This window comes from Panthera onca, chromosome E1 (genome assembly GCF_046562875.1).
Source record: "Panthera onca isolate mPanOnc1 chromosome E1, mPanOnc1 haplotype 2, whole genome shotgun sequence".
Classification (NCBI taxonomy): Eukaryota; Metazoa; Chordata; class Mammalia; order Carnivora; family Felidae; genus Panthera; species Panthera onca.
The window spans coordinates 26,863,465-26,887,681 of record NC_138352.1 but is presented as its reverse complement, the minus strand read 5'-3'; the positions used below and the strand labels follow the sequence as shown (position 1 = coordinate 26,887,681).

The 24,217-nt window shown below is 51.8% G+C and overlaps 1 protein-coding gene across 1 annotated transcript in view; it reads left to right on the top strand.

Moving 5' to 3' along the window:
- LOC132688251 (multidrug and toxin extrusion protein 1) overlaps positions 1-24,217 on the top strand; it is a 37,314-nt gene that overhangs the window by 1,323 nt on the left and 11,774 nt on the right. Inside the window, exons 2-14 of the mRNA XM_060647153.3 lie at positions 5,825-5,926; positions 7,927-7,995; positions 10,385-10,533; positions 11,386-11,428; positions 13,160-13,204; positions 16,359-16,456; positions 16,712-16,809; positions 16,915-17,028; positions 17,112-17,179; positions 18,462-18,570; positions 18,690-18,765; positions 22,004-22,073; positions 22,552-22,684. Of these exons, the coding sequence (XP_060503136.1) occupies positions 5,825-5,926; positions 7,927-7,995; positions 10,385-10,533; positions 11,386-11,428; positions 13,160-13,204; positions 16,359-16,456; positions 16,712-16,809; positions 16,915-17,028; positions 17,112-17,179; positions 18,462-18,570; positions 18,690-18,765; positions 22,004-22,073; positions 22,552-22,684 (1,174 nt within the window). The remainder of the gene's footprint in view (positions 1-5,824; positions 5,927-7,926; positions 7,996-10,384; positions 10,534-11,385; positions 11,429-13,159; positions 13,205-16,358; positions 16,457-16,711; positions 16,810-16,914; positions 17,029-17,111; positions 17,180-18,461; positions 18,571-18,689; positions 18,766-22,003; positions 22,074-22,551; positions 22,685-24,217) is intronic.

Genomic DNA, 24,217 nt, shown 5'->3' with positions numbered 1-24,217 from the left:
TCTAGCTTTTGTTTATTCATCCCTAAAATAAGGATAGAAATTTGGGCTTTGGCCCAATGTGCTGTCAGACTTGCTGTGAGAAAAGTCTAATGTAAGGCTGTTATTGCTCTAATAATACAAGACCGCAAGGCGGCTTGCTGAGACCTAGCCTCTCCCAGGACAAGTCCTTCGTCTCTCTGGTCTCCATTGTAACCTGGTCTCCCTTGATGTAGGGGGACCTTCCAGGGATCAGCACTAGCCTGAGTTGTTGACCTGTTGGGCCCTTTGTGTTGGTTGGAACCCCTGGGTGTTTGTATGTATATGACTGTGTTAATTACCGATACAATGTATATTACTTACAGACAAAAATAGAAAACCAGGACAAAGAAGGTAACAAAAACACTCTGAAAGTTCCCCACCCAGGCAATTTGGGAATTTCCTTCCAGCCCATTGGGTGGGGGTTTGTACCTGACTGCTTTACCCAATGTATATTACTTATAGACAAAAGTAGAAAACAGGACAAAGAAGGTAACAAAAACACTCTGAAATTTCCCCACCCAGGCAATTTGGGAATTTCCTTCCAGTCCTTTGGGTGGGGGTTTGTATGTGACTGCTTTACCCAAAGAGGTCATACAGTGCTGTCACTCATTCAGTCTCTTTCCACACTCAGTGTCCCATACTTTCCACTCCGAATGAACTTCAGATGAGGCCTGTAAGAGAATATGCCTAATGCAAGGGAACAGGTGCATATCAGAGAACATGTCAGTGCATGTTCCATTTATTCTGCAGAAAACGTATTTGTGAGGGAGGGAGGTGGTGGTTGAAACTACCTAGCCTTGGGCTTTTCTACTTTGTCTTTGTCATTAGCATTTTATCTTCACTGCCAGGCTGAGTCAGAGTCCTGAAAAATAATCCCAAGGAGGGATTGCCTGCTCTCTAGGAGCACGGGCTGTGCGCAGCATTGCCGAGGGTGGAAAAGAAGGGGGAATCGCCTGGACCCAAGCTGAGGGAGCTTGTTCCCATCTGTGTGGAGAGAGGAATACTTGAGAGGGAGCTGGAGAACCTTCTAGGGCTGCAGGGCAGAACGACAGAGCGAGCCCCGCACGGTGAGGGGCGTCTGGACAGACAGGCTGGATGGCAGTCGGGAGAGACACCAGACCCGTAGGCTGATGGTTTGATTTTTATCCTATAGGCAGTGGGGAAATAATCAGCGGGCAGTACTTAGTGACGCATGTGAGATTTCGGCAGGAGCAAGCTTCCAGAAGGCAGAAGACGAGCTAGGCTTGGCTGATGAAGGTCTAAAAGAGTGGGAGGCGGGGCGCCTGGGTGGCTCAGTCGGTTACACGTCCGACTTCGGCTCAGGTCACGATCTCGCGGTCCGCGGGTTCGAGCCCCACGTCGGGCTCTGGGCTGATGGCTCGGAGCCTGGAGCCTGCTTCCGATTCTGTGTTTCCCTCTCTCTCTGCCCCTCCCCTGTTCATGCTGTGTTTCTCTCTGTCTGAAAAATAAATAAACGTTAAAAAAAAAGATTAAAAAAAAATAAAATAAAAGAGTGGGAGGCATCTCAAAGGGTGATGGGCATGAGGGGAAGGGAGTGGTCCAGGATCCTCCTCCATTGTCCCCTCCCTCACGCAGGCCTAGCTGTCTCTCCTCCGGATGCACCTGCTCACCTCCCCTCCTCCGCATTCCAGGTCTGGGCCACTACTGCCTTCAGCTTGTGTCTCCCTCTTAAATGTTGGCCCCACTGCTCCACTTGGAGCCACCAATCTCCTCTTCAGATGTACTGTGTGAGCTTGTCCCCTTCCTTCGTTGGTCTCCGTGAGGCCCTCCAGTCTCTCGTTTCAATCTCCCACTGGTCCTTCACCCAGCCTCCTTTCAGTGCCCCAGCCTTGCCTCAGACCCCCCGCCCTCCTGCCACTCGGGTGTTTCCTCTGCCCGGAACGTTCTTCCCAGACAGACCGCCCACCTTCACCATTCAGGTTTCAGCTGAACTTCATTTCTCCCAGAACCTTCTCGGACTCCCAGGCTGTGCTCTTGGAGCTCCTGCCTCCTTTGTAGCACCCATCACGTGTGTCACTGGCAGTGTTATTCCACGATGAACATCTTTCTGTGCTCCGCGGTGGGTTCCATTGGTGTAGGAATGGAGTGAATGGTGTTCCTGTTACTTCCGTCCGTCTCCCTAGTGCTTGGTGCTCCAAAGATGTTGACCCCAGTTGACCATCTGGGAGTCCGGTGACTTGCGTCCTACCTCTGTTACTAACCAGCTGTGTGACTTGGGGCTGGCGGCTCAGCCTGCCTGCCTGGATTTCCTCGGGTGTAGCCGGTGACCCCGCAGGCTCCTTCCAGTGCTGGCCTCTCGCTCCAGGAGTAAGCTTTCAGGCATCCATGGGGGGGGGGGGGTGAGACCAGGGCCTTCTAGAACTGTCTCGTATGGCACACTGGACAGGCTCACACCCATTGCCTCCCCGGCATCTGGCCCTGGAGAGCACCCTTCCAAAGCGGCCACATAGCAAGAGTTCCGTTTGTTGCTGTCTGGCCGAAAAATGAGCAGGACCTCCGTGGCAGGAAGAAACAGATGCCACTTGTTGTTGTTTTTTTAATTAATTAAATTAATTTTTATTTAAACCCAAGTTAACATATAGCGTCAATGGCTTCAGGAATAAAATTTAGTGATTCATCGCTTACATGTAACACCCGGCGTTCATCCCAACAAGTGCCCTCCTTAGTACCCATCACTGTTTAGCCGCCCCCCACCCACTAGTTTGGGCATTTCCTTTTTTTTTTTTTAATGTTTATTTAGTTTTGAGAGAGAGAGACCATGTGAGCAGGGGAGGGGCAGAGAGAGAGGGAGACACAGAATCTGAAGCGGGCTCCAGGCTCTGAGCTGTCCGCACAGAGCCCGACGTGGGGCTCGAACTCATGAACCGTGAGATCATGACCTGAGTTGAAGTCGGACGTGTAACCGACTGAGCCGCCCAGGCGCCCCCAGTTTGGCCATTTCTGTTGTGCATTTGACTACATGTAGCCATTGCCAGTCATGCTGTCGTGTAGGCAGTGGCCCGTGAGGCACCCGGGGGAACAAACCTGTGTCCGGAATTGGTTAATTCCCCAGGCACAGCAACGTGCCGTGTGATGGGACAATTTGGGAGGATCTTGTCCTTGACCAACACGTCTTGACTGGGTGTGCATGGGTTGGGCGTTGGGGTGTTGAAACGCAGATCTCACAGCCCCACTGATGTCCAGAATCAGTCTCTTAAGCTAGGGACCAGGTGTTAGCCTTCTGATCAATATCCCCAGGTGATCCTTTAATTTTTTAAAAATTTTTGTTGAATTTATTTATTTTGAGGGGGAGAGAGTGAGCACAGGGAAGGGGCCGAGAGAGAGAGAGAGAGGATCCCAAGCAGGCTCTACTTTGTCAGTACAGAGCCCAATGCGGGGCTTGAACTAACAACCATGAGATCATGACCTGAGCCGAAATCAAGAGTTGGACCCTTAACCCACTGAACCACCCAGGCACCCCCCTCAGGTGATCCTTATGTGTAGGGACCACAGCCATGGTCAAGAGCTTACCCAAAGGGCTTGAAACCAGGATATAAACGTTACGTGGTTAACAAACATCAACCCTGGAGCCAGGATCCTCCTGGGACTGAAGGTCACAAATGGCTGCTGTGTTGGGCGACCTGAACCCCTTGTTACTGCCATGACCCCAGCAAGTGTTCAGTGGCCTCAACACTGCATCTCACGTGGGTTAGCTGAACTTAGCTAGACTTCCTGGCTTTTTCATCTAAGAAACATAACTATTCCCACTGGTGGACGGGACACTTGCCCTACAAAAATGCCCATTCCCTGCCCAACTACAAAAGGCGTTCTGTGTAGCATGATCAGTTCAGTTAGAGCAGAATTGGGAAAGTGGCCCAGAGGCCTGATGATAGATGAGACTGAGCACGTTTTTACGTGAAGCCACGGAAAACAGCTCACATGTGGCCTGTGGGGGGACTGGGCACTGTGTCGTAGAAATAACGTTCCCGTGGAAAAGAGGAAAACAGATTCTGTGATACAGCCATTTGCCACTGTTTACATGCACGGAGGCTGAGAAGTTAGTGACCGTGATACTGAGTTTACTAAAAAAAAAAAAAGGACCCCATGATCTTTAAAGTTATACAAATTCACAGTCGAAGAGACAGCAAGGTGCCCTGGACGGAACCACAGAGAACATCTGTAAGGATGGTGACGAGGCCCAGATCCTGGCCTGTCCCACTGGCACAGGCCTATGGGGGGTACCTTGGCTCTAGGCTTAGGTTCTATAGGATTGGGTTTCCATGCCAACCTTTTTTATTTTCACCCCTGCCCCCAGCTTCTCGTTGTCCCCTGCCTGCTCTTTGGTTTTTGGCTTGCTTCTGCAATACGTTTGAAAGCATCCCTTCTGCTCCATAGCAGAAGGTCGTGTCAGATGAGAAGTTGTGTCACTTGGGGGCCCAAGAAGGATGGAACCTTGTCTGAGGTCTGAGCAGGAGGAGTCCCTTTTCCCTTTGCCGATGGGACCAGCACAAGCTCCTCTGTGTCCCATCAGCTTGGGAAGGGGCCCTTGGGGCAGACCCCAGCAGCAGCTGTCAATCCTTAGGCCTCTGTTCTGTCTCCCAGAGAGTGGGGGTGAGAGCACATAAGCCTCCTGGGAAAGAAGGGCTTTCCTGAGAGGTACTCCACTGCTCTGGCAGGTGAGGGTGGGAGGTGTTTTTTAATTTTATTTTTACTTTATTTTTGAGAGAGAGAGAGACAGTGGGGGAGCGGGAGAGAGCGGGGGAGACACAGAATCCAAAGCAGGCTCCAGGCTCTGAGCTGTCAGCACAGAGCTCGACATAGGGCTCGAACTCGTGAACCGCGAGATCACGACCTGAGTGGAAATCAGAGGTTTAACCAACTGAGCCACCCAGGTGCCCTGGGAGGTGGCTTTAAATTAACCTAAGGAGAAAAAAGAAAGAAAAAAAAAATTAACCTAAGGAGATAAGGTAAGTGTCCAAACATGTGGCTGCAGCCTTGGGGAGCAAGTCATGGTAGTTCCTGGAATGATGGCTCATTGTTCCAGAAGCTGAATTTGCCCTCCTTTCTGAGCCTTCATAGGATATAAGAACTAAACATGCTTGGCAGATTGGGGATGTCTCTCCCCAAGATTCCAGAGCCCGTTGACCTTCCAGCAGGATAACCTCGTGTCTGCCTTAGGTGTTCCTGCCTGTGGAATTGATTGAAGGCGGCATTCTCTCCAGTCCTCACTAGGAATTTGGGAGAACAGGGGGGTTATCCCAGGAGGCAGCCTCTGACAACTTCAGAGAATGTACACATGTGACGTGCGGCCTGAGACCCTGCAGTGAAAAATCAATTTAAAAAGCTAGAAAGTTCTCAAAAATGTGATTCTGGGGGCGCCTGGCTGGCTCCAAGGGTTGGACTTCCACTCAGGTCACGATCTCATGGTTCGTGAGTTCGAGCCCGCATGGGACTCTGTGCTGACAGCTCAGAACCTGGAGCCTGCTTCGGATTCTGTCTCTCTCTCTCTCTCCGCCCTTCCCCTGCGCTCATTCTGTCTCTCTCTAAAAAATAATTAAAAAATGTTTTAAAAATGTGATTCTGGTAGCGGTCGCAGATGAACCTTTTACCATCCTTCTGGAAGCCTACCTGAAGTTGCGTGTTGGCCTGTGAAAGTTGGCAGAGGCCGATACCAGCCAGATTCCGTTACTGGCGTTGATTTGCAGAGGGTGGGGGCGCCCCGACCCCCGTCCCCCTGCCCTCACACCCTCCTTCGGCTGTGACAGTTGGGACACTCACCCGCAACTCCTTTTCTGTCTCTTCCCAGTTCTTGGCCCAGTTGATGGTGTTTCTGATCAGTTTCGTGAGCTCCGTGTTCTGTGGCCACCTGGGGAAGCTGGAACTGGACGCCGTCACCCTCGCGATTGCGGTACGTAGGGGACTTTATAACACACGTTTCTGAAAGCCGTCTGTCTTTCCTCTTGCTGCTGTTACGAGGTGTCGCTATTTAATGGCCTAAAACAACCCAGCGTATCCTCTTATGCTGCTGGAGGTCAGAAGTCGCCAAGGGGTTTCACTGGGCTGAAAACACGGTGTTGGCGAGGGCGGTAACCATTTTTCTGTCTGCAGCTATAATTCTCCTTTGCCACGTAACCTCACGTTTTCCCAGGGTTCCGGGGGTTGGGATGGGACATCTTTGGAGGGCCCTTACTCCGCCTCCCACATCCGTGAATTTGTAATCCGTGGCGCTCTGGCCTTCGGTTCTTGGTCCCACATCTGGGAGGAGGGAATCATAAAGCGGGGGGGTGAAGTCTGACTTCATCAGGAGAAACTGTGACACCCCCCACCTCCGCCTTGACTTCCATCTCCCTGACACGGAAGTGGAAGATGGAATCCTGGATCCTAGTGTCCAAACCTAAAATTGGGAGGAACCCCAAATCCTCTGTGTATCCTGGATATGCGTCCCCGAAACCAGAGAGAGATGTCGTTGACCTCTGCCAGGGGCTCAGTGGCTATGTCTGGCCAAACGACCCTGCCAACTTCTTTGGTTTGGCCAGCGAGGTGTCTCTAGGAAGGTGGATTCGGTGGCTTGTGTGCCCCTGTTCAGCCTCCCCAGTTCCCCCTTGGTGCTCTCTGCTAAGGCACACGTCCACCTTACTTAGCCGTTGGTGTTTGCTACCTCGGAACTGGGCAAGACTACTCTGAACCGGGTCTTGGGTATATAGGGGTTGTCTTGCTTTAGAAAACAATGTGAGGGGGTGCCTGGGTGGCTCAGTCGGTTGGGCGGCCGACTTCGGCTCAGGTCACGATCTCGCGGTCCGTGAGTTCGAGCCCCGCGTCCGGCTCTGTGCTGACAGCTCGGAGCCTGGAGCTTGTTTCCGATTCTGTGTCTCCCTCTCTCTGACCCTCCCCCGTTCATGCTCTGTCTCTCTCTGTCTCAAAAATAAATAAACATTAAAAAAATTAAAAAAAAAAAAAAAAAAAAAAGAAAACAACGTGAGAAACCCCCAGGCTTAATTATTCCTTTGTGGTTTTAATGTTTGGAAATCCGGGAGGGACAAACGCACCTGGCAAGCCTCTGGCAAAATCTCTGTAGCCAAGCAAGCACAAGAAAGCTGTCCTTCGGGGCGCCTGAGGGGCTTGGTTGGTTGATTGTCTGACCCAGGCTCGGGTCATGATCTCACGGTTTGTGAGTTCGAGCCCTGCCTCAGGCTTGCTTCCATCAGTACAGCTTTGGATCCTATGTTTCTCTGCCTCTCTGTCTCTCCCCTGCTCATGCTTGCGCTCACTCTCTCTCTGTCTCTCAAAAATAAACACTTGAGAAAAAGAAAGCAAGCAAGCTGGTGCTTCTAGGCTGAGTCCAGTTTGGGGCTGTTGTCTCTAACCTCCCCGCAGACTCAGGTAGAGGTAACAGGTTCCAGACATCCTGTGATGCCACTCCCTGGTGTTGGGGGTGCTGCCCTGGGCTCCCCAAAGCTCCAGGGACCCTGGGGTTTAGTTGCCGACCCTGGTCAAGACAAGTACACCTGGAAGCCCTCTGGCCTTGGCTCCGGGGGCTTGATTCTGAGCCCTCAGAACCCTTTGGGATATTGTAACAGGCCGTACTTGGCCTTGAGCAGGGGGACTCACCCAGAACTGCCACCCCACCACGTTACCTTGCCGTTGAGAAGTATTCACGTTCCTCTGAAGTCAGGAAGCCAAACGCCTGGGACTTAAGAAAGCAAAAGGCTTTGTAGTGACCTCTGGCCGAGACGTTTCCTCTCTCTCAACTCGTGCGCGTCCTTTAATTAAAGTGGGGCCAGTGGAGGGGCTCCGGGCGGAGAATGGGGCTGAGTAGGCCCACTGGTGAGGGTTGTTGGAGGCTCGAGGCTGCCTCTGATCAGAGCAGACAGAGAATATGCCTTCCTGTCTCCTTGCGTTTCTTGGCAGATGATCAACGTCACTGGAATCTCGGTGGGCTTTGGCTTATCTTCTGCTTGTGACACCCTCATCTCCCAGGTAAACGGAAGCCCCAGGTGACTCTCACGGTGACCCTGAACATCTTCTCCGGAGCGTAGCCGGAAGGTCCCCAGTGGCAGGAAGGGAGGGCCGTGCGCACGGCGGGGAGGGACTTGCTGACGGCCAGCCCTGTGACGTCTGGCCAGCCGTCATTTCCACTTTCCGGTGCCTGCTTTCTTTGAAGCATGGCTGGGTGTCTCGCAGGCTTGTGCACGGCCACCTTACGTTGCCTTTTGACCACATGGGACATTTTGTACGAGTCCCTTTTATCACTTCCCGCATCATTGAGTCTGGCACGGTCCCCGTGGGTCTCAGACTTGAGCGTCCCTCTGAGCTACCAGCGGGGCTTGCCAGAGCAGGCTGGTGGCATCCTGGTAACTGCGGAACGAGCGGGTCTGGGGTGGGGGAGGGGCAGAGGGCCACGTCTGACCTGCTCTCTGCCAAGTCCCATGGTGGTAACTATTCTCTCTATAGCTAGCTTCAGGCTCCCGTACAGATGTCACTGAACATGTCCCAGGGAGAGATGGCACAGAGTTTTTGGCTTCTGTAGGCCCATAGGAGCTGGCTTCTGCGCGCACTGACCCTGTTTCGGCAGGTGGGGGGCAGGGCCCGAGATACTGCACGTCTAGGAGGTTGGTTTCCAGCTGATGCAACCCTGACTGGCCTTTATTTTTTTTTTTTTTTTTTTTTTAATTTTTTTTTTAATGTTTATTCATTTTTGGGACAGAGAGAGACAGAGCATGAACGGGGGAGGGGCAGAGAGAGAGGGAGACACAGAGTCAGAAACAGGCTCCAGGCTCTGAGCCGTCAGCCCAGAGCCCGACGCGGGGCTCGAACTCACGAACCGCGAGATCGTGACCTGAGCTGAAGTCAGATGCCCAACCGACTGAGCCACCCAGGCGCCCCCCTGACTGGCCTTTAGAATCACACGGAGAGGGGCGCCCGGGTGGCTCAGTCGGTTAAGCATCTTTGGCTCAAGCCATGATCTTGCGGTCCCTGAGTTCAAGTCTCCCCGCGTCGGGCTCTGTGCTGACAGCTCAGGGCCTGGAGCTTCCTTCAGATTCTGTGTCTCCCTCTCTCTCTGTCCCTCCCCCGCTCATACTCTGTTCTCTCAAAAATAAACAAACATTAAAAAAAGGAAAAAAAAGAATCACATGGGGAGCTTTTAAAAGTGATTGATGTGGGGCGCTTGGGTGGCTCAGTCTTGAGCATCCGACGTCTGCTCAGGTCATGATCTCGCGGTTCGTGAGTTCAAACCCCACATTCGGCCCGCCACTGTCCGTGCATAGCCCACTTCAGATCCTCTGTCCCCTCTCCCTGCCCCTCTCCACTGTGCTCTCTCAAAAATAAATAAACAGCAATGACTGATGTCTGGGTTCCACCCTGGACCTGTTAAATCCAGACTCTTTTTTTCTTTAAAGTTGATTTATTTATTTGAGATAGAGCTGGAGGGGCAGAGAGAGAGAGAGAGAGAGAGAGAGAGAGAATGCCAAACAGTCCCTGCACAGTCAGCACAGAGCCCCAGCTGGGGCTCAAACTCATGAACCATGAGCCCACAACCTGAGCGGAAACTAAGAGTCAGACATTCAACCGACTGAGCCACCCAGACGCCCCTAAATGTAGACTATCTTTAGTGGGACCCTGGTGTCAGTGTTTTAAAAATGTTCTCCAGGTGGGGTGCCTGGATGGCCCCATGGAGTGTGCTACTTTGTTTTTAATAATGTTTATTTATTTTTGAGAGAGAGACAGAGTGCGAACGAGGGAGGGGCAGAGAGAGAGGGAGACACAGAATCTGAAGCAGGCTCCAGGCTCTGAGTTGTCAGCAGAGAGCCTGACGCAGGGCTCGAACCCATAAACCGCGAGATCATGATCTGGGCCAAAGTAGGACACTTAACTGAATCACCCAGGCACTCCTCTTTTTTTTTTTTTTTAATTAAGTAAACACTATACCCAATGTGGGGCTTGAACTCACCACCCTGGGATTAAAAGTCACATACTCTGGGCACCTAGAGGGCTGAGTCGGTTAAGCGTCCGACTTCGGCTCAGGTCATGATCTCATGGTTCGTGGGTTCGAGCTCCGCGTCAGGCTCTGTGCTGACAGCTCAGAGCCTGGAGCCTGCTTCAGATTCTGTGTCTCCCTTTCTTTCTGCCCCTCCCTTGCTCGTGCTCTGTCTCTCTCTGTCTCTGTCTCTCTCTCAAAAAATGAGCATTAAAAAAAAATTTTTTAAGGAAATCGAAAAAAAAAAGTTCTCCAGGTGATGCTAATGGGTAGTCAAGTCTGAGAACCACTAACGTAAAGAGCGTGGCAAAGTCATGATTGAAGGCCTTTGGGGGGTATAAGGGGTGTCATTTCTGTACTCATGCGTTTGTTTGGACCGTGTACACCTAGACGTATGGGAGCCAGAACTTGAAGCACGTGGGGGTCATCCTGCAGAGGGGCACCCTGGTGCTGCTTCTCTCCTGCTTCCCCTGCTGGGCACTCTTCGTCAACACCCAGAACATCCTGCATCTCTTCAGGCAGGACCCAGCCGTGTCCAGGTAAGATGGGCCCATGCCATGGGGGGGTGGGGGCTGGGATTGGGTCCATCTTGGCAGAAAAACGGCCCTATCCAGGTTCAGCCTCTGGGAATTACAAAGGCTGGCATTATGTAGTGCTTTTCATACCTGGCAAGCAAGGTCTAGACCCTTCCTTATTTGGGTGACTTCAGGGTACATCGTTTATACTGAAATAAGGTTTGCAAACATCCTCCGCTCGAGATAGGAGTTTAGGGCATTTGTTCACGGTTTTGTGATTCTTGACCCTGGTTGATACTAAAATCACCTGGGTGCCTTTAAAACCCGCCCGTGCCCGGTCCCCCTCCCCCCGTCGGCGTTCCGTGTGAATTGGCCTGCGGTGTGGCAAGGGCATCAGTGTCTTTCAGAGTTCCCCTCGAGGATTCTCATGGGCTGATGTCTTTGCCACCTGCTGGTCGAGTTAATCAAGACCTTTAAAATAAAGTCCTTGTGCTAGACCCGCGGCGGTGAACCTAGGGGGCGTTTAGCCATGTTGGGAGGCATTTCCGGGGATCAGGACTGGTTACTGGGGCTCTGTGGAGACATCGCGAAACATCTTTCGATGCACAGGTTCGTTCCACGGTGGGGAATTCTCTATCTGGCCGTAGTGCCGAGGTTGAAAAACCCTTTCCTAGACCTAAAGATTTGGAAGGACCAAGAGAGGCAGTTTTAAGAGGACAAGGTCTAGGTGTCTCTCATTTTCGCATTTGCTCCAGCAGTCGAAACCCATTAATTCAGAAAGAGCCAAGAACAGGAAAGATGGTTTTCGTTAGCTTCTCCTACCCACCCTTGCCTCACAGAGACCTCTGTGGCCTTTTTTTGCTTTTCGTTGTACAGGCTTACCCAGGACTATGTCATGATCTTCATTCCTGCCCTGCCTGTAAGTTTTCAAGGGTTACAAGGTCCCCTTCTTTTTTTTTTTAAGTTTATTTTATTTTGAGAGAGAGAGTGAGCGAGCCACAACGAGTGGGGAGGGGGCAGAGAGGAGAGACAGGATCCCAAGCAGGTTCCGTGCTGTCAGCGCGGAGCCCGGCTCAAGGCTCAGTCCCACGAACCGTGAGATCACGACCTGAGCCGAAATGAGGAGTCGGATGCTTAACTGACTGAGCCACCCAAGCACCCCATGAGGTCCCCTTCTTGGGGTTTACTGGTGGAAGGCACCTGAGCTACCTGTGGGCCCAATGCATTGGGTCAGTCTTCTGTGATTCACATGTGTGATGTTGGCTCCTTTAAGAAGTGGGGTTTTAATTATGCCTGTAGAAGACACAAACGTGTGTCCCTTGAGAGACCCCGGGACCGAGGCGAGTTCAGTGAACCACGGTCTTGAACTTCTGCCGCTGGAGGGGTCTCCAGGATATCCTCCGCGGAAAGGAGTTCAGCCTTTTTTTTTCTTTTTTCTTCTTTTAGATAAGGGTAAATTCTTTCCCGTGTCAGAACTCCTTAGGGCCTCACTCTGAACCTTTAGATTTTTTTTTTTTCCTTGCTGAGTGTGATCACACACAACCCTGAGTGTATGTTCACGTCTGACACAGAAGCTCGCGGTCAGTGAACAATTAAAACTATTTTACTCCGTTGGGACGGCGGGGCTGCGTGGGTTTGCTTGCACTGCCCTGACAACACGCCGCAGACTGGATGGCTTAAACGTTTTCTCACACTACTGGAAGCTGCAAAGTCTGAGATCAAGGTGTCGCAGGGTTGATACCCTTAGGGGCCTCTCCTTGCCTTGCAGACCACCTCCTGCTTGGCTGCCTCTTCTCGCGGCCATCCCCCCGTGTGGGTGCAGCCGCGGTGTCTCTTGTCTTCTTATCAGGACCTCAGTCCTGTTGGGTTAGAGCTCACGCTAATGGCCTCATGTTAACGTAATCACCTCTTTAAAAACTCCCCAAATACAGCCACATTGGGGGTTAGGTCTTCAACATACGAATTTGGATGGCTGTAATTCAGCCCTTAAAAGTAGCCGTCTGCCGTCACAGTTGGCATTGTGGCTTTTAATTTACCCCGAAGCCTTTAAAGTTTAATATTCTCGGGGTGTCTGGGTGGCTCGGTTGGTTAAGCACCCAACCCTTGGTTTCTGCTCGGCTCATGAGCTCATGGTTTGTGGGATTGAGCCCCGAGTCAGGTCAGTGCAGGGCCTGCTGGGGGGGGTCTCTCTTTCCCATTCTTTCTCTGCCCCTCCCCCATGTGCACGTGTGCACGCTCTCTCAAAATAAATTTCTGAAAACGTTAAAAAAAGATAAAGTTCCGTATTATTTAGTTATGCCACCAAATAGGACTGCTACTTGGTCTATAAAAGTGGTGCCCCCCCCCCCCCTAGAGTTTGCCCAGGGGCCTCCTTTACAGCCCCACTGTTCCCCAGAAGGCTCCTTGTCATACTCCCAAGGAAACTGCTCTCCCAGGCCCTGGGGTCCCTTGGATGCTGTTCATCCATAAGAGATGTTTGGAACGCCCTGGCCCTAGACACCTCGGCTCCCACCCCCTGTCCCTGTCCCCTTCTGAGATGGCATGCCTCTGCGGGTCCACGGGGGAGCAGAGGGCAGCCAAGCCACGGCTCCCAGCTCCTTGCTACATGGCAAGGCCAAGATGTTAACATTCGTTTCTTCTTCTCTTGTAGGCAATCTTTATTTACACGTTACAAGTTAAATTTTTGCTCAACCAGGTAATGTAGACTCTCCTTTTTTCTTTGGGGGGGGGGCGGTTCATGGGAGTTTATGGCTTTCGGGGATCGGGGCCCTGAAAACATTCATGGATAACAGGGTGGGGAACCTCACCTGCTGGGGGCCACCGAAACACGTTTTCCCGTGTGGTGCGCTCAGGACTTCGGTGTGGAGAAGTTTACCAAGTGAAATCAAGGGAAGGGTATGTTCTTGTTGGCTCTGGAACATTCTTCTCTGATTCCCCCTTGGAAATATTGTCATTGGCAGGATAAGGGGTAGCACTAGCGTTCTTTGGCTCCATGCTGTTACCTGGCTCTCTGGAAGTGAAGGGTGTGTGCCTGTGTCCCCCAGAGGGTGCCGGGCAGGCTCCAGGGAGCCAACCTCTCAGCTCCTCTCAGCCTGTCTGAAAGGCCCGGCTCTCCTCAGCGGGGCGTGAAGGCCCACGTCGTAGCATGTCATGTCAGGGAGAACTGTGACCAGCGGCAGGGGCCAAAGCTGTGTGGCGGCTGCCCTGGTTCGGTAGGCGTGCATTTACGATGCCAGCGTATGTGGGACCCTTGACTTCCTTCCAGAGGAATCCAGGGAAATGAGGGTCCCGGGCAATGGGTCGTGGCCACACAGGTAGGCTCTCCAGGGCACGTGAGACCGAGGGCACAAGGGAGGGGAGAGAGAAGGGAAGAGGTTTTCCGTTTATTTAATGTTCTTAAATTTAAGGTTACCCTGTGGACAAAAACAGCTTCCGAGTCTCCCGTCAGCGTAACACTGAAGGGTCTGGAAAGGGGCAGAAGTCTGCACGACTGAGCGCTGGCCTGTCTGTCCACTGCCAGCCCGTGGCCTTGTCTGAAGCCACGCGGAGGCGTTAGATGCTCGGGGCTTTCTCCCTGACTGCCAGGCTCCCAGCCAGCATGGGGGCTCCTAGCCACAGGCTCCAGCTTGGCCCAGTGAGGACACTGGGAGTGAAAACCCCTCTCTCAGATACTCTGAGGGACCCGCAGAGACCTACAAAGAGGAGCCTGCAGCTGAGAGGGGCCGAGAGGCTTGAACCGGGTTTGGAGACTACCCGGGGTTCCCAAGGGGTTCTGGTCACCGGGACGCGGGAGCACAGAGGCCAAGGCATGGATGGAGGGGCACAGTGGATGACAGAATCAGAGAGGTGGGCTGGCCCAGGTTCAGCCTTGGTTCTCTGCTGTGGATTTCAGCTGGTGGGAAACCGATTGCTAGGGGGAGAGAGAGTTGTGGACGTGGTCCCAACAAAAGATGCTGCAGGTCTGTGATGAGAAAGGATGCCCTACAGAAGCAACGGGAATCGTAACACTGGGGCGGATCCTGTAGAACGAAATGACTCCTTGTCTGCAGGGGTCTCTGGAGAGGGAGGGAGTTGCATTTAACCCAGTTTCCGTCTTCGGGCCCAGCCCTTCTGTGAGTGTAGGATATGGGAGTGTGCGGCTGGTCTGGGGGCAAAGTTAATACAGTTGGGGAGGGTGGAAGGAGCTCCAGAGAAAACGGGGGGGTTGCTTAGACTTGTAGGTGGGAGAGAGGTAGACAAGGCGACCCCACTGGCTTCTGCTGACCTTCCTCTGAGGGAAGCTGTCTCTTGCCTGTTTTTTCTTGCCATCTGTGTGCCCAGGGCTCCCCTGTTTAGAGCTCTAGTCGCCAGTCTGGAATGCTGCCTCTAGGAGGCGCATGCATGTTGCGCACTTGACCTTCTCATCCCCCAGGCCTGCCTCTCCACTTGCCTGCCTTCCTTCCCAGTTAGGGGCCTCGAACACCTTATCTCTGGGGAACCTGCCCTCATCTGGCTCTCCATCTTTTCCTTCACTCTTACGTCTGGTCACTGATGGTCCTGTGGTCCTGCCTCTCTCCAACCTCCAGCCTCAGTTCCTCTCTTCTTCCCTTATCCTTCGGCGGATACTTCCGTAGCATCTTACCAAATTTCCCTGCTGCAAGTCCTTCCCGGGGCCAACCTCACCCCATGCTACTTCTGCTCTCTCTACCCGAAAGGCTTGTGTGGTCTCCTGCCTCCTTTGCTAAAAACTAATAAGCAGGGTTGCCTGACAAATAAGTGACCCACATAAGTGGTTGGCCACGATCCTTGTCCTGGTCCCTGACCAGGAGACCACTTGAGACAAATACGCAGCATGGTGGACCATAGCGTGGCTGGATCAGAGGAGTGTGGTTCTCCCCCAGCAAGGGCGGGGGAGAGTTATCATATGATTCTGATGGATGGAGTTTAGGTGCAGTGCAGGGGAAGCCACGTTTTGGTAGGCTCAGAGCAAAGCAGAAGAGGGATCAATGCCAGGTCCGCTCTGCAAGGTGGAGCCACGTTCTCTCTCCTTGGGGACCGGAGAGAGCTCAGATAGATGCGGATTGCTGTGTCCAGAAATCCGTGAGAAGCTCTGCCCCTGAGCTGGAAAATCGAGGCTGCTGCTTTGGGGTGTGAGAGTGACTTCAATCCCCCAGGCAGGAGAGGGATCTTTTATTTTAACTGGTAACGACTTCACACGACGAAATGTCACAGGGTCCGTGATTTCAGAGAAGCAGGTTTGTCAGAGGGTGAGGAAGCAGTAGGCGTTCAGACGAGGGGCCGGGGTGACACCTTGCAGGTGGGAGAAGCAGCTCATCGCGTCTGCGATTCTGATCCCCTGATGCCTTGTACGTCTCCAGCCCGTGTCGTTTTCCTCTCCCGTCTGAAGTCTTAGATTACGATGCCAAACAGCCCGGACTTCTCTGCCCTGTACTTGTAAGCAGAGCCGGGTGGGATGGAGTCCTTCCCACGCCCCAGCTTTGTGAGGTCATCTTAGATCAGTGTTCTGAACTTCCATTTGGTTGAAAAAGTGCTGAGTTGGTCACCCCCTGTCCAGTGTGGAAGGTGATTTGTTTATACTCCGTCTCAGCCAGTCCTTGTGCTCTGGTAGGCGAACCACTTGGCTGCCTGTCTGTTGCCGGGCCCTCTCCTGCCCACGTCCCTGTGTTTCACGCCTCCAGGCGGGGGAGGAGGGGAGGAGGAGGGAGGGGGGAGGCAGGAGGCCAGGAGCAGCAAGGACAGGCATTCGGTTGGGTCCTCGTGCTATACCTGTGGCGCGTGTGCATTTGGGGAAGAAGTGACCACCCTGCTCCCTGGTCTCCAGCACGCGGTGTGGTCTCTCCTCGTTTCAGGGAATCCTACTGCCCCAGATCCTCACCGGAGTTGTCGCCAATCTTGTCAACGCCCTCATCAACTATCTGTTTCTCTATCAACTGGATCTCGGGGTGATGTGAGTCCAGCTGATTCTGGGGATGGGAGGCGGGGGGGGGGGGGACCTGCCTGAGGCATTTCCAGGGCGGGATGGCAGGGGGGCACCTCTACTTGGTCATGTCTCCCGGTGGGGGTCCCCTCCCTGGGCCGCTCTGGAAAGCACTGTCAGGGACGGACCGCGAGGCTGCTCCGGAAAGAAGATGCGTTTAGGGCTGCCACGGGAGTCCCCGCACGATGGACAGGCACCTGCCCTCACTGGGACCGTTCCTCCCAGGGGGTCGGCACTGGCAAATACCATTTCCCAGTTCATCCTCGTGCTGCTCCTCTTCCTGTACATCCTCTGGAAGAAACTGCATCACACTATCTGGGAAGGTAAAGTCTGCTGTTCGTTTTCCAGCTCGGACGTGGGTCTTGTCTCGGGTTGAGCTCCAGCCCAGTGGCCCGTGTGTTGGCGATGTGTCTCTGTCTCTGCTGCAGGGTGGTCCCTTGAGTGTCTGCATGACTGGGCCGGCTTCTTCGACCTGGCCTTCCCCGGCATGCTCATGCTGTGCATTGAGTGGTGGGCCTACGAGATCGGGAGCCTACTGAGCGGTCAGTGTGGGGACAGGTGGCGATGGCTGGCGTGGGCACGGGCCCCGTCCGGAAGCACGGTGTCAGCTGCCTCTCTCCACCAGGTATCCTCGGCATGGTGGAGCTGGGAGCCCAGTCCGTGTTGTACGAAGTGACCGTCATTTTGTACATGGTGAGTGTCCGGGAGCCGGTCGTGTGGGAGTGCTAGCTGGTTCTTTTGAAAAGAGCCCAAAGGGGCGCCTGGGTGGCCCAGTCGGTTAAGCGGCCGACTTCAGCTCAGGTCACGGTCCGTGAGTTCGAGCCCTGTGTCGGGCTCTGGGCTGATGGCTAGGAGCCTGGAGCCTGCTTCCGATTCTGTGTCTCCCTCTGTCTCTGCCCCTCCCCTGTTCATGCTGTGTCTCTCTCTGTCTCAAAAATAAATAAACGTTAAAAAAAAATTTTTTTTTTTAAATAAAAAGAAAAGAATCCAAAGAACGAGCGTAGGCATTCATCCCGTTAGTAACCTGTGAAACGATACACGAGAGTAAAATTTCATCGTAGAGCCAGGCAGGGCCCATCTGGAATGGTGGGGTCTTTCTGGTGAGCTCTGGGGAGTTTGCACGTCCTAGCACTGTTCGGATCTGAAAGATTTTTGCCTAAGCTTCTTTATTTGTGTAGAGAGAGAGGGCATGCAAATAAGGGAGGGACAGAGAAAAAGAGGGAGAGAGAGAATCCCAAGCGGAATTCTTGCTGTCAGTGCAGAGCCTGACGTGGGGCTCGGTCCCATGAACCGTGAGAACGTGACCCGAGCCGAAATCAAGAGTCAGACACCAGCCAGGCGCCCCCCGGATCTGAAAGACTTGATTTGATTTGCACACTTCCCAGACATGAAGAATCTTTTCCGGTTGTCACAACACACGATAGATGCCTGGGGGACAGGTCGGGGGCGCAAAGGGTGATGGCGCTAGGTTCATGGCGTGAGGAGCCCCGCTGCCTGGGATGAGCTTGGGTGTGCATCTTTGCGTTTCCTTAAAGTTCCTTTTTACCCGACGCTCCGGGGAAGGGGAAAGGTCGCCGTTTTGGGATTCTGTTTTCTAAACTTGATCCCTTGATGGTCTTTCAGAACAGACTTCCCCTGGGCTCCTGGCAGTCCGTCCTCTGCACGCAGAGGAGGAACACGATTGTGCGGGACCCTCCCTTGCACACCTTAGAAGCCTTGCCCCAAAGCCCAGTATGCGATGGAGATTCACATCAGCCTGGGGGCACTCGGCTAGGCAAATGGGAGGTTGCAAATTTATTTTCTCAGAACTTTTAGGACCAGGTTTTACCACTGAGGTGTATGCCATGATCTTCCGGGTCCCTGTTCCCTGGGGAAGGTGCACGGTTGGGCTGAGAACCGAGCCAAGAGGCAGGGACTTCTCTGCTCCCTGCTTACTCTTCCCTTTTCGTTATGGTATGTCTGCTTTTCATTTTAGATACCTTCAGGCTTCAGTGTGGCCACCAGTATCCGGGTAGGGAATGCGCTGGGCGCTGGAGACATCGAGCAGGCCAAGAAGTCCTCAACTGTCGCCTTGCTGGTCACAGGTGCTTAGACTCTTCAGTCATTGACTCACCCAAATGATCTGTGCCCGGGAAGCCCAGCCTCCCGGTGCCCTGCAGATCTCCTTTCTCACTGGTTGTTTCTCTGCTGTTTTTACCTCCAGGAGTCTTTGCTGTAACCTTCTGCGTCCTGTTGTTAATTTTTAAGGATCTGGTGGGGTACATTTTCACTAGCGACCGGTGAGTGTGGACATTTTCTTGAAATGCAAAATTTGCCGTAAAGAAATGGTTGGGTAGATGGATGCCTTCACACTGGGAGGCATCCTGGGGGTGTTGCATCGTGGAGGGTCCCTGAGCCATTTGTAAGATCAGAAACTCACCGGGGGCACCTGGGTGGCTCGGTCGGTTAAGTGGCCAACTTTGGCTCAGTTCATGATCTCACGGTCCATGGGTTCGAGCTCCACATTGGGCTCTGTGCTGACAGCTCAGTGCCTAAAGGACGCTTCAGATTCTGTGTCTCCCGTTCTCTCTGCCTCTCTCCCACTCGTGCTATGTCTCTCTCACTCTCAAAAATAAATAAACATAAAAAAAGGAAAAAAAAACCTCACCAATGTTTCCTGGGAAGAACTGATCAGGTGTAGGAACTAATTTATCATCCAGAATGCCAATTTATTGGTGATACGTGCTGCAGGTGGTCAGGATAGGTGTGCATTTTAGAGAAGGAGACCCCTTTTTGGTACCATTGATTACATTTTCAGTTAGTTATTTTGTTCCCAGTGATAAGAATCCTCTTGGTAGCTCAGAATCTGCCCCCCAAGTCCCTGGTAGCTACAAGTCGTGGAATGTATTGGTCAGTTCGAACCGAAGTTAAAATCTCCCTGAAGAGCTGTCTCAAAAAATCATGTGATCAGATTGATCACTGAGACAAATTCGTGTAAGGGATGGATCTTTTGTGTGGTTTGCGGGTCCTGTTTGGGTTGGTTGCTTTCATCAGTGAGGCTGGCTGGTGTGGGCATGTCGCAAGGATACTTCTGACTTGGGTTTCTTCTATCAGCAGTTGCAAAAGGCAACGTTGACTTTTCCTTCACGGGTGTAACAAGCAGGTGGTGGACAGGACTGCCCTCTGCCGTTCATTCCTTGGGTATCTTTTTGGGGTTGCCTTTTGATTTCTGATGTCGGGTTGTCCCCTTGAAGCCTCCGCCATGTTGCTGTGGGGAAGTCGGATGTTTAAGTGTCCCTCGCTTCCAAGGAAGCCGAAAGGCAGCCGGAAATCATGCTCGTTTTGCTGCAAGGGAATCAGAACGGTCGTTATCGGATGTGTATCCTGCGCTGATGGTTTCAGTAGGCACGTGGCAGACGTTTGCTTCTGAGTCTGTCCACTTCCGGAAACCATGCGGGGCAGGAAGAAAACACGAAGAACAAAAGGGCCCAGGAACCATATCTTTGGTGGTATTGGGAGACCGAGAAAACTCACGACGTCAAATTATTTATCAGCTGACCAGGATCAGCTGAAACTGGCAGGATTGGTGACACAGATTTCTAACAAGGACACGGAACCTAACGTTAGCAGAGAGGGAGAAGAGAGAGAGCCCCTCGATGCAAAGTAATAAAGGAGGAAGTTACTAAAAAACAGTAGTTTTTTTGAACCGTGAGAGACGAGTTTGCATGACTTTTGAAAGTAAATTTAAAAAATCTGGAAGGAATATAGGGGCGTCTGAGTGGTGTCAGTTCAGTATCTGACGTCAGCTTAGGTCATGATCTCACAGTCCGTGAGTTCGATCCCTGTATCGGGCTCAGTGCTGACAGCTCGGGGCCTGGAGCCTGCTTCCGATTCTGTGTCTCCCTCTCTCCCTGCCCCTCCTTCACTTGCACTCTGTCTCTTTCTCTCAGAAAATGAATAAACATTTTAAAAAAAACTTTTTTTAATCTGGAAGGAATAAATAACTTTCTAGGAAAATAATTTACCAAAACTTACCTTGGAAAACATAAAAGGTCTAACTGGACCGATTTCCTTAGAAGAAATAAGAAAAATTTATTTTAAAATTTGAAAAAGCACTAATCCCTGAGGATTCCTGTGGAGAATTTTATAAAACCTCGAAAATGTCATTCCAGCGCTGCCGAACTGTACCAGAGACCACAAAAAGGGAAATGTCCGCATTCTGTTTAGGAAGCAAAAATAACATTGGTACCGAAATCTGACAAAGTTTGTACAGTAAAAAAGAAAGTTGCAGGCCAGTCTCACTTATTAATATCAGTTCTAAAATCAAAACTAAAATATTAGTGGACAGAATTCAGCAGCACATAAAAGATCATATATTTTGATGGGATATAAAAATGAGTATGTTGGAAAAGCCAAGTTGTAGAAGGTCACGTAGAGAATGCTAGAACATGAACTAACAGTTTCTAGAAGGGGAGCAGAAGACTGTATTTGTACTGGAAAAGTACAGACAGTATTCAGGATTGTTGCCCAGTCAGCAGGGAGGTGGCAATGGGTGGGCTGGGAACAGAGTGGAAGTAAGATTTTTCTCGATACTCTTTTTGCATGGCTTGATTTCTTTTAACCATTGGCAGATGTTACCTATTCAAGAAATAAAATCCAATTTGAATAGTGAACTGTATTTCTGTCCCGTGTTTAGAGGGGGAGGAGAGTGACCACCTTGTTCAGTGCTGGGTTTCCTGATTTCTTCATTCATTCAACAAATATTTATTGCCAGACAACGACCTAGGCCTGTTTGTTCATCGCTCAAGAGTATGATGGATTTTTTTGCCTTCCTGGGTCAGTGGCAGCATTTTCTAGAAGTGTAGGTGTTAAAATCAAAGTCTCTAGCTGTAGAGGTTAGGGACTACCTCTAGGAACCAAGGATAATTCTGTAAACTGTCTCTATGGCCTTTGTAACATGCCAACCGGGTTCCACAGAGAGAACTGTAACCACTCTGTTCTTCTCCATCCAGACACACTGAGATACGTGTGGAATCATGTTCAAAGAAGGATGGCATTGGGGTGCCTGGGTGGCTCAGTCGGTTAAGCATCTGACTTCCGCTCAGGCCATGATCTCACGGTTCGTGAGTTCGAGCCCCACATCAAGCTCTCGAGGCGCGGTCAGTGCAGGGCCCGCTTTGGATCCTCTCTCCCTGCCCCTCAGCTGCTCACATGTGCTTGCACACTCTCTCTCAAAAATAAACATGAAAAGAAGGTGGCATTATAATCCAAATTTTATTCTTTTGTGGGCAGTGGAGCACCACCTCATCTCATGCAATTGTTTCCATCAACCAGTTGGACTATATATTCCTTCTGGAAGTCATTCGATGCAGTGTAGGGTTGGTTTCCTCTACGGGCCAAGAAACCGTAGGATTGTCCGCGAATCGGGTGTTGGCTGGAACGCATGGGCCCCTCCGGTTTTACGCAGAGGCCAAGCGCCGTCACCTGAGCCACACATCTGTCTCCTCCTGATCGCGACGTGCTTTCTTTTCCTAACAGAGAAATCGTGGCTCTGGTCGCTGAGGTGATTCCGATCTGTGCTGTTTCCCATGTGTTCGAAGGACTTGCTGTAAGTGTTACGCAGTATTCCTTTCAAGCCCCTTTATGATCTACACGTTTCTTCTGATGGCGGTTCATTTAAACCGAAAAGAGCAGTTGGGGGTGCCTGGGCGGCTCAGTGGGTCAAGCGTCCGACTTCGGCTCAGGTCATGATCTCACCGCTCGTGGGTTCGAGCCCCATGTCGGGCTCTGTGCTGACAGTTCAGAGCCTGGAGCCTGCTTCGGATTCTGTGTCTCCCTCTCTCTCTGCCCCTCCCCTGCCCTCTCCCTGTCTCTCAAAAACGAATAAGCGTTAAAAAAAAAAAATTAAAAAGGAAAAAAGAGAAGGAAAGAGCAACTGGGATGGGGCAGGTAGGTAATACCGAACGTTTTTATCACGGATTTTAAGTCCGAGCCCCGCCCCCGCCCCGGGATGGGAGGTGCTTGGGGACAGGAGTCTTTCAGAAGCCTCAGCACTGTTCTCACTGATGGATGTTTTCTGCCTACAGTGCACAAGTGGTGGCATCCTGCGGGGAAGTGGCAACCAGAAGGCTGGGGCCATGGTCAATGCCGTCGGGTATTATGTGGTTGGTCTCCCTGTCGGGATCTCGCTGATGTTCCTGGCCAGACTGAAAGTGCTTGGTAAGCATTAACCACGGGCAGGCAGATCTGTTACTTATGGGGCCTGGAAATGACTGTTGGAGCATGGAGGCTTTTTTCTTTTCTTTTTTTTTTTTTTTTTTTGAGACTTGGCCCTGGAACTTTGAAACTTTTGCATGCTTGTTCCGTGCCCTGTCAGTGAGAAGCACGGAGTGGACAGCAGGTAGCCAGGGACCCGGGACTGCAAGTTCACGCCCCTCTTGCCCAGCCGGGCCCGCTTTTCACACTGACATGCTTGAGTAGAGCAGGGTGACCTTTCTACTCCTCTCCCTGCCCTGTGCCATTAAGTTCTCACGTCCTCAGAGTTGGTGAGAGCAGGAGGGCCGAGGAAGCTTGGAGAAACGTGCCTTTTGTGGCCCCGGTTCTGTCCTTTGGTAGAAGCGCTTGTATGGTGAGACCTGGAGAGTGAGTCTGCAGGACTGGTTGTGGCCATCATAAACTGGCCATATTGGAGTGTTTGGGCTGAGGCAGGGGAAGCCATGGGTCAGCCTTGGCGTGATGCTTACAGAACTTCCAGCAGCAGCCATGGTAGCTGAGTACATCCTGGAGCATGGCTCCTGTGTCAGCCCATGCAGCCCTTAGAGCTGTGCTCTCAATGTCACCTTCATTGCCATTCTGTTGCCTCCACCTCCCGCCTGGTACGACCTTGTAAGCCTTGTGCCTTGCAGGTCTCCCCAGAAGGCCATGGGGGTGATGTGTGCGAACAGCACAGAAGGCAGGCACAGGGGTGTGAGGGGACTCTTTATCCCTTTGCCACACTTGGAGGAAAGGACTTAATCCATGCTAACCTTGAAAAACAGAGAGAGGGGCGCCTGGGTGGCTCAGTGGGCTAAGCATCCAACTTCTGCTCAGGTCCTGATCTCGCGGTTCGTGAGTTCGAGCCCCACGTCGGGCTCTGTGCTGACAGCTTAGAGCCTGGAGCCTGCTTCGGATTCTGTGTCTCCCTCTTTCTGTGCCTCTCCCTTGCTCGTGCTCTGTCTGTCTCTCTCTCAAAACATTTAAAAAATTTTTTGAAGTATAGAAACAAATGACGGCCCAGCTTTGATTTCTAAGATAATAATTTGGAATACACTGGTGGTTAACGCATGATGATGTTAAAACCTGAGCACTTTATCTTTGGGTGAAGTGGTGACAGACTTAAGCGTGGCTCATTTTTACCCAACAGTACTTGGCTGGCGGGGGAGCAGTGAGAAGTCATCCGATACCTGGAGTGAACTTCCCATCCCGTTATGCTGCACATTGTTCTCCAGCTGAATAATATTTTAATGAAAAATACGGGAGATGTTCAAAGAATGGAGTTGCCAGTGCAAAGTTCACTGGCTTTCATCGTGGTGCAGAAAATTATTTAGCTGAGTTTCTGGCATTATTCATATTTTGGATTTGCCAGTGGCATAGCTAAGGGAAATATTAGAGAAATCCACTTAAAAATACAGATCTGTGTTCCCAGTGCTGTTCATTTGACAAAAGCATCCCTAGGATGTGCAAAGCAGAGGGAGTTAAGAATCACTTAAAAGA